This window comes from Garra rufa, chromosome 10, assembly GCF_049309525.1.
Source record: "Garra rufa chromosome 10, GarRuf1.0, whole genome shotgun sequence".
Lineage (NCBI taxonomy): Eukaryota > Metazoa > Chordata > Actinopteri > Cypriniformes > Cyprinidae > Garra > Garra rufa.
In genome coordinates, this window is record NC_133370.1 from 39,833,182 (window position 1) to 39,852,196 (window position 19,015).

The 19,015-nt window shown below is 43.9% G+C and overlaps 1 protein-coding gene across 1 annotated transcript in view; it reads left to right on the forward strand.

Moving 5' to 3' along the window:
• Window positions 1-4,472, forward strand: part of st6galnac5a (ST6 (alpha-N-acetyl-neuraminyl-2,3-beta-galactosyl-1,3)-N-acetylgalactosaminide alpha-2,6-sialyltransferase 5a) — a 49,871-nt gene extending 45,399 nt beyond the window's left edge. Inside the window, exon 5 of the mRNA XM_073848805.1 lies at window positions 615-4,472. Coding sequence (XP_073704906.1) covers window positions 615-861 — 247 coding nt within the window. The 3' untranslated portion in view covers window positions 862-4,472. The remainder of the gene's footprint in view (window positions 1-614) is intronic.
• The last annotated feature ends 14,543 nt before the right edge of the window (window positions 4,473-19,015 follow it).

Below are 19,015 nucleotides of genomic sequence, written 5' to 3' on the forward strand. Positions count from 1 at the left end.
ATGAATGGTAATGAATGATTAGTGTTTTTTAATGAGTAACTTTAAAAAGCATTAGATAAAAAATGTAATCTAAACTGATAACTGATAAAAGACTTCAAGTTTACAGTTAATCAAACAAACATTTTTTAATCAATATGTTTTCTTTTCATAACATTTAATATTTCATAACATTATGTTGCTTGCAGTGTTTCACACTCATAAAACGTTCTGTTCATTTCCATGTTTAAATTGTATTGTGAATCAAAGATGGTCAAATGTGGTCAAAGATCTGATCCATCTGCATGTTTGTTCAGGCTTTTCTCCCTGCACAGTGGGTTAAATTGTCACGGCAGCCCCTGCTGTGTACCAGTGCTATGAGAAAAATAACAGAGAGCCGAAAATTAAATGATTCATTGTGGTTCCCTGCTGAGACATGACCTCTCCCCCCAGCCATTTTGCAACCATAATGTATTACATAAAATCAATTTATTCCCCTTAAAGCCAGTTATTCTCTGAACCAAATCAGGTTAATTGCCTTGAAAACGAATATCTAGCTCAGGATTAATTTGGGAATCGGGAATGTAATGCTACCTTACCACGGTCCCCATTTTAATCTCTGCTTTCATTGTGAACAGGGAGTCTCAGCACCCCTCTGTCCCGTATCACTACTACGAACCGACGGGTCCGGACGAATGCGCCATGTACATCTCCCACGAGCGAGGCCGGCGAGGCAGCCACCATCGCTTCATCACAGAGAAGCGAGTCTTTGCCAACTGGGCACGGACATTCAACATCCATTTCTACCAGCCGGACTGGAGTCCTCCGCCGTTACCGAGAAACAGCACGGCAACCACAGCCTTTCCCCGATCGCAGAAGACGTGACTCTCACCAGAGCCTTCAAAAGATTTCAAACTGCCTCAGACGGATCGCTGGCTAATTCCTGTTGCCGTGTGAATGGAGCTTTACGTGTTGAACTTACTGAGAGAGACTCCAGTCCAAGAAGAACTGATGCTTTATCCATTTCTTTTGCACATTCATTGTTTCTTTAGGTACAAAAGGCATTTCAATCATCTGTACGCATCCATATTTCAGAAACCTTTATCAACTGAGTATCACTGGGAGTTCTTAGTATTATGCGGCGTATAGGAAAAATGAGAAATGGTGGCGGATCAAAGAGCTCTAGAGTATGTGTGACAAAAATTGTGCTAAAGACAATGTAAAGCAGTATTCGCAAGTTATTTTATTTAAGAAATATGACATTTCTGAGTGAAACAGGATAGTCGGTGAGAGAACAGACAGGTGCCACTTGGGTTTACCCAATTGGAATTGATTAGATTGTAAAAATGGTCTCTATGTCAGGAACTGCAAGGTAATCTCTTTTTTGGGTTCATTTTGATGAAAGATTATCAAGACAGGCTGTTTAAAATAACAAAGAGATCAACTGTTCACAGTAAAGTGCACTAAGAAAGTAAAAACAATGCCAATTTTTTGATTCATGTTTACTTACCCAAAGATGTCCAGTGTATTAAAGGGGTCATCGGATGTCTATTTTCCACAAGTTGATATCATTCTTTAGGGTCTTGATGAGAAGTCTATAACATAATTTGGTTAAAATTTATCAAGGGTTTTATTTAGTCAAAATCAGCCTTTTTTAGAGTGAGCTATTCTGTTGCATGTTCCTTTAAATGCTAATGAGCTCTGCTCGCCACGCCCCTCTCTGCCATGGGATGACGAGCTGTAATGTTTACTTTAGCCACGTAACTAGCACATTATTAAGTAAGGCCATTTGCAAAGATGCATAAAAAACCCTTATACTCACTTCTGCTGTGGGTGAAGCTGCATCAGGAACGATTTGTTCGAACATAGACGCATATGAAGATCGGGATCGGCGCTTTCCTTTCAAAAACGAAAGTAACGTTAATCCCCTGCGTCTTCAGTGGCTCAGATGTCGGGAGTAAATGACGACTGCTATGTTCATTATTACATCCAACAACACCTCAATCACTCAATCTGAGACATTCTTGTCTTCCCCTGCACCTGAGTCGCCACGATGGCGATCGAAGTCAGTTTTGCATTCGATGACCCCTTTAATGACCTTTACACTCTTAAAAATAAAGGATCTTTATTAGCATTTGATGGTTCTATGAAGAAAGTTCAACATCCTTGGAACCTTCTCAGCAGGCATGCAACGTCATAAGACGTTGATATTTGGTTAAATTTCGGTTGTGATGTCGGGTGACCAAAATTCAATGTAAATTCAATGTCTAAGGTCAATGTTTAATTGATGTCCAGTACTGACGTCAGCTGACTTTGATATTTTGTTGGTTTTAGGTTGTGTAACCAAAATCCAACGTTAAGTCAACGTCAAATACTGATTTCATTCTTTAAAGGAACACTCCACTTTTTTTTGGAAATAGGCTCATTCTCCAACTCCCCCCAAGTTAATAAGTTGATTTTTACCGTTTTGAAATCCATTCAGCCGTTCTCCTGTTCTGGCGATATCACTTTTAGCATAGCTTAGCATAGATCATTGAATCCTATGAGACCAATAGCATCGTGTTCAAAAATAACCAATGAGTTTCGATATTTGTCCTATTTAAAACTTGACTCTTCTGTAGTTATATCGTGTACTAAGACCGATGGAAATGCAAAGCTTCAATTTTCTAGGCTGATAAGATTAGGAACTACTCTCCCATTCCGGCGTAATAGTCAAGGAAGTTTGCTGCCGTAATATGGCCGAAGCAGGAGCAGTAATACCACGCAGCACATGTGCAAATGCTAAACTAGCTGGGAACTCATTTCTGATAATACTCCGCCTGCTTCGGCCATATTACGGCAGCAAACTTCCTTGACTATTACGCCGGAATGGAAGTGTAGTTCCTAATCTTATCAGCCTAGAAACTCGCAGCTTTGCATTTCCACCGGTCTTAGTACATGATATAACTACAGAAGAGTCAAGTTTTAAATACAACAAATATGGAAACTCTTTGGTCATTTTTTAACGCGATGCTATTGGTCTAATAGGATTCAATGATCTATGCTAAGCTATGCTAAAAGTGATATCACCAGAACAGGAGAACGGCTGAATGGATTTCAAAACGGTAAAAATCAACTTATTAACTTGGGGGGAGTTGGAGAATGAGCCTATTTCCAAAAAAAGTGGAGTGTTCCTTTAAGTAAAATGCAATGTCTGTCCGTCGCTGGGGTCCAACGTCAACCAGTGCCTCCTGGGTTTTAACGGCAACAAAGGCTCTTTTATAGTGGAAAAAATCTTTAGATTATTAAAATATAAAGAAAATAATGGTTATTTTCAAGAACTGTGCAGGAAGGTTCACTGTTAAAACAATGATATGATCACTAAGTTATGGTAACTTATGTTTTTTTATAAGTTATATGAAATTCTGAAATGACTTGTACAACCAAGATGATTTGCTTAAAGAAGAAGTTCACTTCCAGAACAAAAATTCACAGATTCCGGTTCAATACAGTTAGGGTATGTCGAAAAACTCCCATCTCATTTTCTCCAACTTCAAAATTGTCCTACATCGCAGCAGAAATACAGACCCAGTGTTTACAAAGTGAACGTGCAAGATCATCAAACACTCTTTACAAAAAAGGTGATGTACAGTGATGTAAGGAGATTTTAAAGTTGGAGAAGAAAATGAAATGGGAGTTTTTCGACATACCCTAACTGTCTTGACCCGCAATACACAGAGTTCAAACAGTGCTAGACAAGATGAGCATTTGAGATTAAAAAGTACAGTTGTAAGTAAAGTTGTAATTTTTTTTCAGAAAATTATAGATTGTTTTGCTAAAGATAAGACCCTTCTTCCTTGGCTGGGATCGTTTAGAGCCCTTTGAAGCTGCGTTAAAAAACTGCATTTTGGAAGTTCAAACTCGCGGGCACCACTATATAGAGAGAAATACTGAAATGTTTTCCTCAAAAAACATAATTTCTTAGAAAGACATGAACATCTTGAATGACAAGGGGGTGAGTAAATTATGTTTTTTTTTTGTTCTGGTGAACTTCTTTAAAAAGTAAAACATTTAAGAAATAAACTTAACTGAAGTTTTGAAGTTAAAACAGGTGGAAATGGTTTACAGTGTATTTTCCTTTTTTATAAACTCCCTTTTAAACCTTTATTTTTAGGAGTGTATAATTTATAGAAATTGTTAAGGACATTATACTGAAATGTTTAACAAGTTTAATTTCAAAGTACATTATTTTAAAATCTTTTTGTTTTTTGTTTTATTTAAATATTTTATTATTCCCACTGAAACACGATTGTTGTATGTTTAGAATTATTTATTTATTTATTGCAGACTTTGTTTTGCTTTGCTCTTATTTTTCTTTCTAAAGATAATTTTAATTTCCCAAATGCTGACACACTGCTGAAAAGGTTACGCAGAGGATAAAAGGTGCAAACGATTGTACTTCATTATAAGACTGATTTTAAATGTTTTAACATGAACAATAAACATTTTTTGTTAAAACAGAAGAATGACAATTAATATGCATTGTGATTCTTCAGTTTAGATCGAGCTTTCTCACATTTATCAAAACTGAAATATTTTTAGATGAATCCAGCTGGAATGCATAAGGATCCAGAAGAAATGCAGCAGCGTGAAGGCAAGAGAGAGCATATAAAAATGAAATAGAAACCCAACATCTATTATTTTTGTGGTCAGTCTGGAAAGGAGTGTGTCAGAGGTGTACAGGACGCGTACAGGTGTAATTATGGCAGCACAGGAGGAGGCCACGCATGGTTGACCATGACCGCGCTGCACCTGTCAGTCATGCAAATGTACACACGCGTCGGGACTGTTAAAGCAGCCGTCGCATTAATGCGCCCCAGATGACTGACAAGTTGGCATTGCTGTTGAATGCACAAATGTTTGCAGATATGCTGCACAGCTGTGAGTGATGAGGCGGCCTATTATAGCTTGAATTATTGCAAAAGCTACTGTTCGGTATATAAATGCTGAAATGCCTGTCCATCTTAAGGGGGAAGCATAACAATTGGGCCGGATTTATTTCTGTATGCTAACGCCTGTAGTGAAATCATAGTGTCACTTTGAAAAACAGCAAGTGGGAAATCTGTTTTCAAGATAAAGTCATTCCTGTAATAACAGGGTTGTTATCTTAATTGATCTGGCCACAATAATGGAGTTTGTTTAATTTTAAAAACAGACAAATGATGCAGCTTTAAATGACATTGGTAAATAGCTAAAAGGTTAATTAAAGGAATACTTTGTGTTCAAAAGTTGTTAATCCAACAGCATTTGTGGCATGCTGTTGATTGCAATGCAGAATAATTTCAATTCATTCTTTAAAAAAGCAAAAAGTCAAGGCTGCAACAAGGCACTTGCAATAGAAGTGAATTGGGCAAATTTATGAAGGATTTAAAAGTTTATACTTTTATAAAATCACTTTCTTTTTAAAACTTATATATACACAATAGAGTGGTACAATTATTTAACTACTGTCAAAGCTAAATTTATTCAGACCTTCAACATTTCTCATATTATCATAGTTCATTCGCTATAGTTTAGTAAATGGTAACAAAATATGACAAGAACTCAAGAGTTAAGCTGTGTCAGAACAAATTCATCTTGATAATGTCAGATAGCTTTGATAGAAAGGTATGTAAAAAAACATGGTCAGGTCAAAGTGGCAAATCAAAATTTTTTATCAGTTTTACTGGTAGTCCACTGTATGAAGAATTTCTGGGTATAATATGTCACACTTTATTTTGCTGCCCTCACTTTCATAAATGAACTAGTGTCCTGCACCCACTAGTAAAAAATATAAAAAGTAATATCTGGTGTCTGAATAATTTTTGGTTTGACTGTATATTGTAGAGTCGTACAGTTTTTTTCACCATTTTACAGTATTTTTTTTTTTTTTTTTTTTTACATTTTAGATGTTGTTTAGGATTAGTATAATTAACAAATTATTCAAATGTAAAAAATGTTTATGTAATGTAAAATTAATAGTAAAAAGAAAAAGTAAAAACTTTTATTTCAGTTTCAGTTAAACTTGATGTACTAAAATAATTAAACTAAAATAAAAATAATAATTAAAAAAAAACAGACATTTAAAATGTACTAAAACAAATTTACTAAAACTAGAATAGGAAACATAAAAATAAAAAAGTATTTTTGGATATAACTTTACACTCAAAGCTTCGAAAGCTTAGAAACTCTTATTGTTATCATCATAAAAAAGACTTGTTGAAGTGCCATAATCAGCTCCCCAGTGCATCTACCAACCCAGAAAACCAAGTATCTTTGTTCTGGTAAGCCTTTCTTTGCAAGCATGTGAAAAAACAAATCGCACAGATTTCGCTCCCCCTCTGACGTAGGAATGGGATCCTTAGGGATGGTTCTGAGATTTTCCGAACACATCGCTATTCTTTCACAAATCAATTCTGAGCTTAGTTTTGAACAGCAGATGGCACTGCGTGCTTTAGAAACAGCCGTGCTCTGCTTGTTTCCAAATCCTTACACGCACTTGCACCTAAAATAATCATTCATACATTTCTAAAAAGTTGAAGCGAATTACAAGGGTGTTCACAGTGGGATGTGTTTAGATTAATCTCGCGTCATATAAGAATTCTGAGCCGAAGTGAAATTTTGCGGATAAAGACTAGATTAGAGCGCCACATGCTTTTAGAATCTAAGCTCAGTATCGATTTCAAAGAGAATTGCAATACATTCGGAAGATCTCAGAATTGATCCACGAATCGATTTATCGTCCCATCCCTATAGGGATCTTATTATAATATTACCGCCCTTAAATCTACACGTTTCCACCCATAGCACCGCCATTTTGTTTTCGCAAGCGATAGCGATGTACCAGTTCTAATGCCATGGCAAATGTTTGAGCAAAGCATGCTAACTGTTGGCTGCATAGTCAAGGATGCACAGAGTGAATGTTGGCAGACATGCTATCGTTTTCAGAATTCTCAGTTTTGGTCAGTTTACACTAAGATGCTACCCCGGAGTTTCCAAACTAAAGCTGTGTCTGAAGAACGGCAGAGTACTGTAAACGACAGACATAACCGTAGAAAAAGTTATACGTTTTAAAACGAAAACACACTAGTGTAAACGTCATAAAGACACAGCTCTATTCTGGAAAAGGGGGCGGGGAGCAGCAGCTTATTTGCATTTAAAGAGACATGAATGAAAAGAGCGTGTCTCTGCTTCCACTGAAAATAGGCATTTTCAAAATGATATAATAAATTATCTGTAGAGTATTTGGAGCTGAAACATCACAAACACATTCTGGGGACACCTGAGACTATATTGTAAAAATGGGCACATACAGTGCCTTTTCCTTTTTGTTTACATTTTATGTTGCTGCCTTTAGCTAAACTGCTTTAAATCACCCTTTGAATGGGTATGATTTGGAAATGTACACGTCTTAATAAAAGGTCTGAAAATTCATATCAGAGCAAAGACCAAGCCCTGAGGTAAAAAAATAAAAAAAATAAAAAAAACTTCCTGTACGGCTCAGAGACAAGATTGCATCAAGCCACACATCTGGGGAAGAGTTCAGATGAAAGTTTGCTGCATTGAAGGTTTACAGAATGTGATTTCACCAAGTACAACATGTTCTTGGATCTACATCCTTGTTAATCCTGGAACAACATTCCAATCAACCAATCAGAATTAAGGGATAACTTTTCAAATCTCAGTTTTAGGCTTTCGATCAGGGTTAGGTGCTTCTACACTCTTGTTAATCAGCTATCATTTCCTTCTGATTTTAGGAACAAAATTGTGGGTAGGGTTAGGTTTAGAGGTAGGGATTGGGTTAAGTCTATATTTTGGGACAGTCATGTTGATCCAGGATCAACAAAAGATTTCTTGGCAAAATCACGGCTCCGTTACCCCGTGCGCTCTTCGGTCACTTCTGACCGGAAAATTTTACATTTTGATTTTTTTTTTTTAATCACAGCTTGATCGGAATGATATGAAACTTGGTGACTTTCATGGCACATTGAATGTGAACACAGAAAAAAAATTATGACATGATTCGAAAAGGCTAAGTGGGCGTAAAAAAAATAGTAACACTAATGCTCTTCGGTCAGAAATGACCGACCATAGGAAATGAATGGGAAAAAGACAAAAACACAGCAATTCAGAGATTAACTGTGTGCACAATCGACAAATCAGACACAAAACTGAAAAAAAAAGTACACAGCAGTGAAGGGATGATACTATAAAACATCAGGAGTGTGATTTAGACACATCCAGTCACACACAGGCGCGCACACACACACACACTTATACACACACACATCAATAAAACTACTGTGTCTGTAATAGAGCAAACGTTTGAGAATATGTGAAATCCATTCAATAATTCAGTCATAATGCAGAAAAAGCTCACAGCAGTGAAGTGGTGACACTCTAAAACATCAAGAGTGTAAAATAAACACACACACACACACACACGTCTATAAACTGCTGTCTGTAACAAAGCAAAGTTTTAGGAGTATGTGAAATTAATTCAATAATTCAGTAATAATGCAGAAAAAAGCTCACAGCAGTGGGCAAAGCTGACACACACTGGAAATAAATGGGAAATCTGCAGTGAACAGCGATGAGAAGCAAGCACTGCCTCTTGGGTTTGTCAGTGCAGTGCAGTTTAGGATTGACTATAATCATAATGCAAAAATTAATTTGAAATCATTATTTATAAGAAGAAAATATCTAAAACTTCACAAAAAGTACTCTTTGAGAATGTCTGAATATATTTTAAAGTCCATTACTTATTATACAAGTAAGCAATTATGTCTAAAACAAATAGGGAATTCACTAGCATCTCTATGGATGTCTATACAGGCCTCTAGTGGTTACACTGTGAAATTGCTTATTTTTCTTTCTATGCTCCCACCAGGTGGTGCAAATCTGTCTTCAAAAAATGAATTTGAAAGGCCTAGTCTCTATTTTAATCTGAAATGCTGCATTCATTGAAAAAATAATTTTTAAAAATTAGGATTTTTTTTTTTTTACTATTTTCAGTGGAAAAAATCGACCATAATTATTGCACAAATAATCATTAGTACCATAAAATTCTTTAAAAATACAAAGGAAAAAAATAATATGGAACAAAAATAGATTAGATTGGTTTTACTGAAGAAAAAAAAAGTTAAGTTTCAGGTGTCCGGTCACTTTTGACCGTGAGGAGCATTCGTGTGACTCCCAAATGAGGAGCGCACTTAATAAAAGAAGTTTGAAACAATCATGACTCTTCCTTGAGCTGGCCTCCTGGCCAAACTGAGTGGTGACCAAGAACCTAATGGTCACTCTAGTTGAGTTCCATGATCATATATGCAGATGGGAGAAACTTACAGAAGGATAAACATCACTGCAACACTCCACGGGCTTTGTGGCAGTGTGGCACGACTCAATCCTCTCTTCAGTGAAGACACATGACAACACACTTGGAATTTGCAAAAAAAGCATCTAAAGGACACTCAGACTGTGATAAACAAGATTCTGTGGCCTGATGAACCTCAATTCCAAGCATCATGTTTGGTGGAAACCAGGCACTGCTCATCACCTGCAGAGTAGGCTATCATCTCAAAAGTAAAGTGTGCTGGTAGCAGCCTCATGCTGTGGAGCTGTTTTTCAGTGGCAGGGACTAAGCAACTCATCAGAGTACAAGAAAAGCTCAATGCACCAAAATATTGAGACAGCCTTAATGAAAACCCAGTCTAGAGCATTCAAAACCTCAGACTGAGCAGAAAGCTCACCGTCCAACAGGGAAATGAACCTCAGCACACAGCAAGAGTGGCTTATAGACAACTCTGTGAATGTCCTTGAGTGGCCCAGCCAAAGCCTGGACTTGAACCCAATCAAACATTTCTGGAGAAACCTGAAAATGTCTGGCAGAGCCTATCCAAGCTGACAGAGCTTGACAGGTGAAGAGGTGAGGCGAAGAATGGCAGATAATTGCCAAACGTTGAAGTGCAAATCTTGTCACATCATACCCAAAAAGACTTGAGGCTGTAAAGGTGCTTCAACTAAGTACAGAGTTAAGGGTATGAATACTTATGCAATGCACTTATTTCATTTTTCTTTATTTTTAATAAATTCATAAAGTTGTGACAGTTGTTTTTGCTTTGTCATTATGGTGCATGGAGTGTAGACCAATGTGTAAAAAAGTAATTTAAAACAGTTTAACCTAAGGCAGCAACATAAAACATCAAAGTGGTATGAATACTTTCGCAAGGCACTGTAGGTCTCCTTTAACATGCATATTGTTTATATCTATACTCTTCATGTTTACAGATTGACTTCCACATTTTTTTTAAAGAAAAAATATAAAAATCGTCATAACGCTGATTAGGCTTAATTTATATTAAATCCAGAATACTGACATCCACATGTTCTTGTTGGTGTAATACAAGACCACTTTCTCATCTCCAGTTTGTGCAACACGGTAGGCAATCTTTGACAGCAGGTTACTCTGTCTGGAGAGAAAACACAATGAACAGAACAGCTCAAGTGTGGCACTATGGTATGATATTGGAAGAGAGAATTGGTGAGAAATAAAGCAATATGGGCCACTGCAGCTAGACCCAGATTACTACGCTAGGAGTCTTTCTCTTGGTGGTGTATTGATCCATGGTGGCCCAGCTATTTTCCAAACAGTGAGTCGCTGACTGAGAGACAAACGTCTCCTGCTCTGAGAAATCAGAGAGATGAAACCACAGGGTGCAGAGCTATAATTAAACCCCAAATATATGAGCAGTTAAACCAACCCTGGAATTACATGCTAAATGATTTCACATTACAAAATCATGAAATGCACTGCAAGATTAAAAAACCAACAACAACTCAGTTTTTTCTCTTTGTGCCAGCTTATAATTACACAAAACTGTAATAAATAAATAATGATAGATCATGTTTGGCTTTAAGTATTGGTTTTTAAGTCTTAAATGACTAAATATATCATTCATTTAAAGTAGGGTGAATCCATGTTGACCTCAATTTATTGATTGTAACTAAAGGATTAGTTACTTTCAGAACAAAAATGTACTGATAATGTACTCACCCTCTTGTCATCCAGAATGTTCATGACTTCTTTCTTCAGTCGTAAATAAATTATGTTTTTTTGAGGAAAACATTTCAGGATTTCTCTCCATCTAATGGACTTCTATGGTGCCCCCAAGTTTGAACTTCCAAAATGCAGTTTAAATGCAGCTTCAAAGGGCTCTAAACCCCAGCCAAGGAAGAAGGGTCTTATCTAGCAAAACGATCGGTTATTTTCGAAACAAATTGACAATTTATATACTTTTTAACTTCAAATGCTAGTCTTGTCTCGTCTATACAGTTAGGGTATGTCGAAAAACTCTTCAACTTCAAAATCGTCCTACCTGTTTTTTGTAAAGGCTGTTTGAACTTCTTTGTACGTTCACTTTGTAACACTGGTTCGGTACTTCTGCTGCGATGCAGAAAGATTTTGAAGTTGGGGAAGAAAACAAGATGGGAGTTTTTCGACAAACTCTAACTGTATTGACCCAGATCACACATACTACGTATGCGCATCGCAGAGACTAGACAAGACGAGCATTTGAGGTTAAAAAATATATAAATTGTCAATTTGTTTAGAAAATAACCAATCATTTCGCTAGATAAGACCCTTCTTCCTCGGCTAGGATCATTTAGAGTCGTTTGAAGCTGTATTTAAACTGTATTTTGGAAGTTCAAACTTGGGGGCACCATCTATATCCATTATATGGAGAGAAATCCTAAAATGTTTTCCTCAAAAAACATAATTTCTTTATCAGAAGTCAAGATTATTTATACAGCACTTTTTACAATACAAGTTGCGTCAAAGCAACCTTAAAGTATTAAAATATGACGAAAGAAAGACATGAACATCTTGAATGACAAGGGGGTGATTTTTGTTCTGAAAGTGAACTAATCCTTTAAGATCAACTGTTAAACGGGTTCCAACATATTGAATTCGAAAAACAGCAAGCCTTTTAAATAAGCACTAATGAAAACGCTTCAACTGGTCTGCATGATTGAAACATGAAATTAGCATAATTAAAAATAACTTACGAGTTGAGAGATCCAGCACCCTATAATTTACCTTTTAATAAGACTGTATTTCACAGCCTAATAAATATTCTTAATATGTATTAGGTAGGTATTTTAATTTAACATAACCAGTAACTGCAGCAGGTGTTTAACCATTCATTTCATAATGATTCTTTTAAAATGTGAGTTCTTTGTTCTGTTTCATTTCATGCAGAAAAAAGGCTCCAGCTCCCGTTTTCCACCAGTTTTCCACTGCTTTTCTGCTTTATTACTTTCCTTCAAGTTTAAAAGGAACAAAACATGAAAAGCTTTCAGAGTCTTTTCACTGTAGGCTTTATTCAAAATGTCACCTTTAGCCAGTTTTATAATAAAAAACATACCGCAAAACGCTAGAGAACATAAATGGGGAAAAAGACAAAATGGCACTGCAGAAATTCTCGTAATGCATTTACTCACATAACGTGAGTGCCGGTGAATATTCTAATGTGGGCTGCTTTCCTAAACAATCCTCAATGTCTGACCTACTAACAGTTAATGATGCATTAGACAGAAAAAAAAAAAATCTGAATTAGACAGTCCAATTTGTCAATCTCTCATTCATACTTGCTGTGTGGCTGGGGGTGAATTCGGTCGACCCCTTTTAGAGCACATTCGTAACACGGTTCAAGTGCAGCAGAGATTCTAATGGACAGATACAGGACACAGCCACAGGCAAATGGAGCCGTTTGGTTGCTGTACATGGAAATGTTGTTTGTTGTCCATTAAATCCTCACATTTATTGGTGGGTGAATTCATGAAAATGTCTAGGTCACAAAAAAACAAAGAAATTAAGCCTATTTTAAGTCCAATAAGATATTTTGCTAATTTCATTACATGCTATACCCACTTTTTGTTAGTTAATTGTCAGTAGCTTAATCATATATGAAAAAACATTCTCATTCCCCTTCAGTCGAATCACTTCGACGTTACATGGGATCTCGCTTGAGAGACCGATCATCTCTGAGCCTTATATCAAAAGGCCAATTGCAAATTGGCGAGTGGACGTGCGCGGCGGCCACGCCCCGTACATACGGGTATATAAGATGGCCGCGCGCATCACTCAGTTAGACTTTTGCTTTCAGAGCCTTTCTGCTCGAGCCTACAGACTTCAACTAAAAAGAAAAGAAAGACAACGTTCCTGAGCTCTTCTCCGCTGACGTGCTGCCATCTAAAAGAGATTGACTAAAAGAGTGTCTTTGGCAGCCGTCAGCGGTATCCTGCGGGCGGCCGTTTTAACGGCCATTAAAAGCCTCCTGCGCTCCAGCGAGCAGCCCCAGCAGTGCACAGAGTGCCGCGGTTCCTCCCTGGGCAGACCAGGATCTATAAGAGCAATTTCTCACGGCCGTGAAGCGTCCTTTTCAGGATGGTATTCCGGCCGTGCGCTACTGGATGTGGCAGTTTCCTCACTTCTGAGGACGGACATGAACACTGCCTCACATGCCTGGGCTTAGAGCATGCTGAGGCAGCGTTCACGGATGGTTCATGCGAGCATTGTGAGTGCATGACCATGGTCACGCTGAAAAACCGCCGCTCTTTTGCGAGACGGCTCCCCTCTGCGCCCCGCGGCCCGTCGTTAAGCCGTCAGTGCTTTTCGGCCGCCGTGGCGAGGCAAAGGGGGGATTTAAAGGTTACGGTGCAGACCGCGCCGCCGGCTTCCAAAGCCCCGCGACCGTCTGCACCCCAGCGTGGCCCCGTTGAGTGGCCAGAGCAGTATGCTTCCCCGGTATCCGGGCCGAGCATCTCCTTTGGCGCTCTTTCAGAGGAAGAGATGTCTGTCGCTGCGTCAGAGGGTGAGTCTGACGGCGAGGCGGATATCTCGCCGGGCCAGCGCCCTCCCGTGGTTGCTGCTCCGGCTGACATGGACGCTGAGCTGTCGGCTATGCTCCTCCGTGCCGCCAGGGGGATCGGCCTCGAGGTGTCAGATCTACCTCCTCCCGATCCCTCTAGGCTTGGCGACTGGTTCCTGAGGGGGGCGCCTGCGGTTCCGCCGCGCCCTCCCTCCGTTCCATTCTTTCCGGAGGTGCATGAGGAGCTGGTCAAAACCTGGCGGGCGCCGTTTTCATCGCGTCTCCGCCCCAGCTCCTCCCCCCTCGCCACCCTCGATGGCGGGGCAGCCCGGGGATACGAGTCGGTTCCCCAGGTGGAGCGCGCTGTCGCGGTGCATCTGTGCCCGCGTGGCGCCACCACCTGGCGGGACCGACCGCATCTACCCTCCAAAGCGTGTGAGCGCTCGTCCGCCCTTGCGGGCCGCGTCTACCGCGCTGCTGGACAGGCTGCCTCTGCCCTCCACGCCATGGCCACCTTACAGGTCTACCAGGCGCAGGCGCTGAAACAGCTGGACGAGGGTGGTCCTGATCAAGAAGTGATGCAGGAACTCCGCGCCGCCACCGACTTCGCTCTTCGAGCGACGAAGGTCACGGCGCGGTCTCTTGGTCAGGTGATGTCCACAGCCGTGGTCCAGGAGCGACACCTTTGGCTCAATCTGGCTCAGATGGCGGACGCCGACAAAGCTCGCTTTCTCGACGCCCCCGTCTCCCAGAGCGGCCTGTTCGGCGACACTGTCGAGGATTTCGCCCAGCAATTCTCGGCAGTCCAAAAGCAGACGGAGGCCATCAAGCATATCCTGCCCCGCCGCGAAGTCAACATCCCGCCGCCGGTGGCCCCGCCTCCGCCTGCCCGTCGCCGAGGGCGCCCCCCTGCGGCCAGTAGGTCAACTCCAGCTCCCGCCGAGGGTCACGAAGCCGGGATGGCTACCCGGCGCAGAGCCGGCCGCAGGAGAGCGGCGCCGCCCGCCTCTCAGGGACCGGCTAAGAAAACCCCCCGCAAGAAACCTGCGAGGCGTCCCTGATGCGGGCAACCCAGAGGTGGTGGAGGTTGCTCTTCGGGGGACAGTGACATCAACTTCCCCACTCCTGGTGGAGGGCCGGGAGCTTCTGTGCACACAGAGCTTAACATCGCCGCCGGCCTACGGGTCGGCGGTACCCACTTTTTCACAAAAAGAGCAAATTTCCTCACCTCTGGGGCCTCGGCCCCGAGTTCCCCTCTCGAGCAGAACTTACACTCCTCGACGTCGGACTCGGAGCCCGGCATCGCCAGCGCGGGATCCAGGGAAGAAGGTAAGCGCTGCTTTTCGCGGCCAGACTCTCCCCCAGAACTCAGCGTTCTCTGGGGTCAGTCCCCTTCCCCCCGCCCCCTTAGGCTGCCCCACCGCGGTCACGTCGGTCAACGTTCCCTTGATACCGCTAGCGAGCCGGTTGAGCGCGTGGCTTCAGCTCCCCAACCCCTCGCGGTGGTTGATACGGACGGTACGTCTCGGCTATGCGATTCAATTCGCCAGGCGTCCGCCCAGGTACAGAGGTGTCCATTTTACTACTGTCCATTCGGACACGCACGCCACTGTCCTGCGTGCGGAGGTTGCAGTCCTACTGGCGAAGGACGCAATCGAGCCAGTCCCTCCAGCCGAGATGAAGTCAGGGTTTTACAGTCCCTACTTCATCGTGCCCAAAAAGAGCGGTGGGTTAAGACCCATCCTGGACCTCAGAGCTCTGAATCGGTCCCTTCTCAGGCTGCCGTTCAAGATGCTCACGACGAGACGCATGCTAACCTGCATTCGTCCCCAGGATTGGTTTGCAGCCATCGACCTGAAGGACGCGTACTTTCACGTCTCGATCCTTCCTCGTCACAGACCCTTTCTTCGGTTTGCCTTCGAAGGCCGAGCGTATCAGTACAAGGTCCTCCCATTTGGCCTGTCCCTCTCTCCCCGCGTCTTCACCAAGGTTGCGGAAGCCGCTCTGACCCCTCTTTGGCAGTCGGGGCTTCGCATTCTCAACTATCTCGACGACTGGCTCTTGGTAGCTCACTCACGAGATCTGCTGTGCGAGCAGAGGGACCTGGTGCTCCGGCACCTCAGCCATCTGGGCCTTCAGGTCAACCGAGGAAAGAGCAAACTCTCCCCAGTGCAGAGGATCTCTTTTCTCGGTGTGGAGCTGGACTCGATCAATATGACAGCCCGCCTCACAAACGAGCGCGCGCAGTCGGTGCTGAGATGTCTGGACTTATTCAGACACAAACCAGCGGTCCCTCTCAAAACTTTTCAGAGGCTCCTGGGGCATATGGCAGCTGCAGCCGCGGTCACGCCGCTGGGCTTGCTTCATATGAGACCGCTTCAGCGCTGGTTACACGATCGAGTCCCAAGACGGGCATGGCACCGTGGCACACTTCGGATTGGCGTTTCCCCGCAGTGTCGCCGCCTTTTCAGCCCGTGGTCAGACCCTGTCTTCCTTCGGGCCGGAGTTCCCTTGGGACAGGTTTCCAGGCATGTCGTGGTGCACACAGATGCCTCCACCACGGGTTGGGGTGCTATATGCAACGGGCAAGCAGCCTCGGGCTCCTGGATAGGACCTCAGCTGCAGTGGCATATCAATTGCCTCGAGTTGTTGACCGTGCTTCTGGCCCTTCGTCGCTTCCGATCGACGCTGCGTCAGAAGCACGTGCTTGTTTACACCGACAGCACTGCGACTGTGGCGTATATCAATCGCCAGGGCGGCCTTCGCTCACCTCGCATGTCACAACTCGCCCGCCGTCTGCTCCTTTGGAGTCAAACGTGGCTGAAGTCGCTGCGTGCCATTCACATTCCAGGGGAACTCAACCGTGCAGCAGATCAGCTCTCACGGCAGTCCACCCACCCCGGAGAATGGCGGCTCCACCCCGAGACAGTCCAGCTGATTTGGAGTCGATTCGGCCAGGCTCAGATAGATCTGTTCGCCTCCCCCGAAACCTCCCACTGCCAGCTCTTTTTCTCTCTGACCCAGGCTCCCCTCGGCAGAGACGCCCTGGCACACAGCTGGCCGCCGGGGCTCAAGTACGCCTTTCCCCCAGTGAGCCTCCTTGCACAGACCCTGTGCAAGATCCGGGAGGACGAGGAGAAGGTCTTGCTGGTCGCGCCTTATTGGCCCACCCGGACCTGGTTTCCAGAACTCATTTCCCTCGCGGCAGCCCCTCCCTGGAAAATCCCCTTGAGGAAAGACCTTCTTTCTCAGGGGATGGGCACGATTTGGCACCCGCGTCCCGACCTGTGGAACCTTCATGTCTGGCTCCTGGACGGGACGCGTCAGACCTCGCCGGCCTTCCCCAGGCCGTGAGAAACACCATCATTCAGTCCCGAGCCCCCTCTACTAGGCAGGCTTATGCTCTGAGGTGGGGTCTGTTCGTTGACTGGTGCTCCTCTCGAGATGAGGACCCCCAGAGATGCACGATTGCAGTAGTGCTTTCCTTCCTGCAAGAGAAGTTGGAGCGCAGGCTGTCCCCTTCGACTCTCAAAGTCTACGTCGCTGCTATTGCGGCGTATCATGACGCAGTAGATGGAACATCCCTAGGTAAGCACCCACTGGTCGTGAGGTTCCTTAGAGGTGCCCGGAGACTTAATCCTCCCAGACCGCACCTCATACCCTCTTGGGATCTCTCCGTCGCCCTCCGTGGCCTACGGGACGCCCCATTCGAGCCACTTGCCTCAGTTGAGCTAAAATTTCTGTCTCTTAAGACAGCGCTCCTGACTGCACTGGCCTCCATCAAGAGGGTAGGGGACCTACAAGCTTTCTCTGTCAACGAAACGTGCCTTGAGTTCGGGCCCGGAGATTCTCACGTCACCTTGAGACCCCGGCCCGGTTATGTGCCCAAGGTTCCCACCACGCCCTTCCGCGATCAGGTGGTGAACCTGCAAGCTCTGCCCCCGGAGGAGGCAGACCCAGCTTCTGCGCTGCTCTGCCCCGTTCGTGCTCTGCGTACTTACGTAGACCGTACTCGGCACTTCAGGCGCACCGAGCAGCTCTTTGTCTGCTTCGGAGGTCAGCAGAAAGGGAATGCTGTCTCCAAACAGAGGTTGGCCCATTGGGTGGTAGAAGCCATCTCCCTATCTTACTTATATCAGGGAGAGCCATGCCCCTTAGGTGTTCATGCCCACTCCACTAGGAGTGTTGCCTCATCCTACGCGTTGGCTCATGGCGCCTCACTAGCGGACATCTGTAGAGCTGCGGGCTGGGCGACATCCAACACCTTCGCTAGGTTTTACAACCTCCGCGTAGAGGCCGTATCCTCCCGTGTCTTGACGTAAGACTTAGGCGAGCGGGAGGATGGCTGGTGTCGGCTTGCTGCGCCACTCCCACGGGGATCCGTGCGCTATTTCCCAGAATGTTCCCTCCGGCGAACCCTGGGTCCTCCGCGCCCCGCAGTCCGGCCTAGATGCGGAGTAGTTCCTGACTGTGATCCTGCCTGGGTCTCCTTCGCCCCGCAGGTTGTGGCTTAGTTTTTATTATTCCAGCGGAGGAGACCGCTGTTTCCCTCGTGTATCCCTAAAAACCTTTATGGATATATTGAATTATTCTCATTCCCACATGTAAAGATTTCATGTGCTCCGCCCCCCCAACCCATGCTTCAGTACAACTGGCATCCCTGGAAGGGCCCCCTTATTGGGCCTCAGGGCGTTGGGAAGGTTACGTTACACTTCCCCTGCCGGCACGTATACTTGTCAGCACGTGAAGTCGTTGCGTAACGCGGCGTCAGGGTCGTGGCCTTTTCCATAGGGCTAGTTCCCATGTAACGTCGAAGTGATTCGACTGAAGGGGAACGTCTAGGTTACGAAGGTAACCCACGTTCCCTGAAGGAGGGAACGGAGACGTTACATTCCCCTGCCACGCCCTGGCGTCGCGCTGACGCCGGCTCGATCGGCTCTTCAGCAAAAGCCTAACTGAGTGATGCGCGCGGCCATCTTATATACCCGTATGTACGGGGCGTGGCCGCCGCGCACGTCCACTCGCCAATTTGCAATTGGCCTTTTGATATAAGGCTCAGAGATGATCGGTCTCTCAAGCGAGATCCCATGTAACGTCTCCGTTCCCTCCTTCAGGGAACGTGGGTTACCTTCGTAACCTAGACGTTCTCA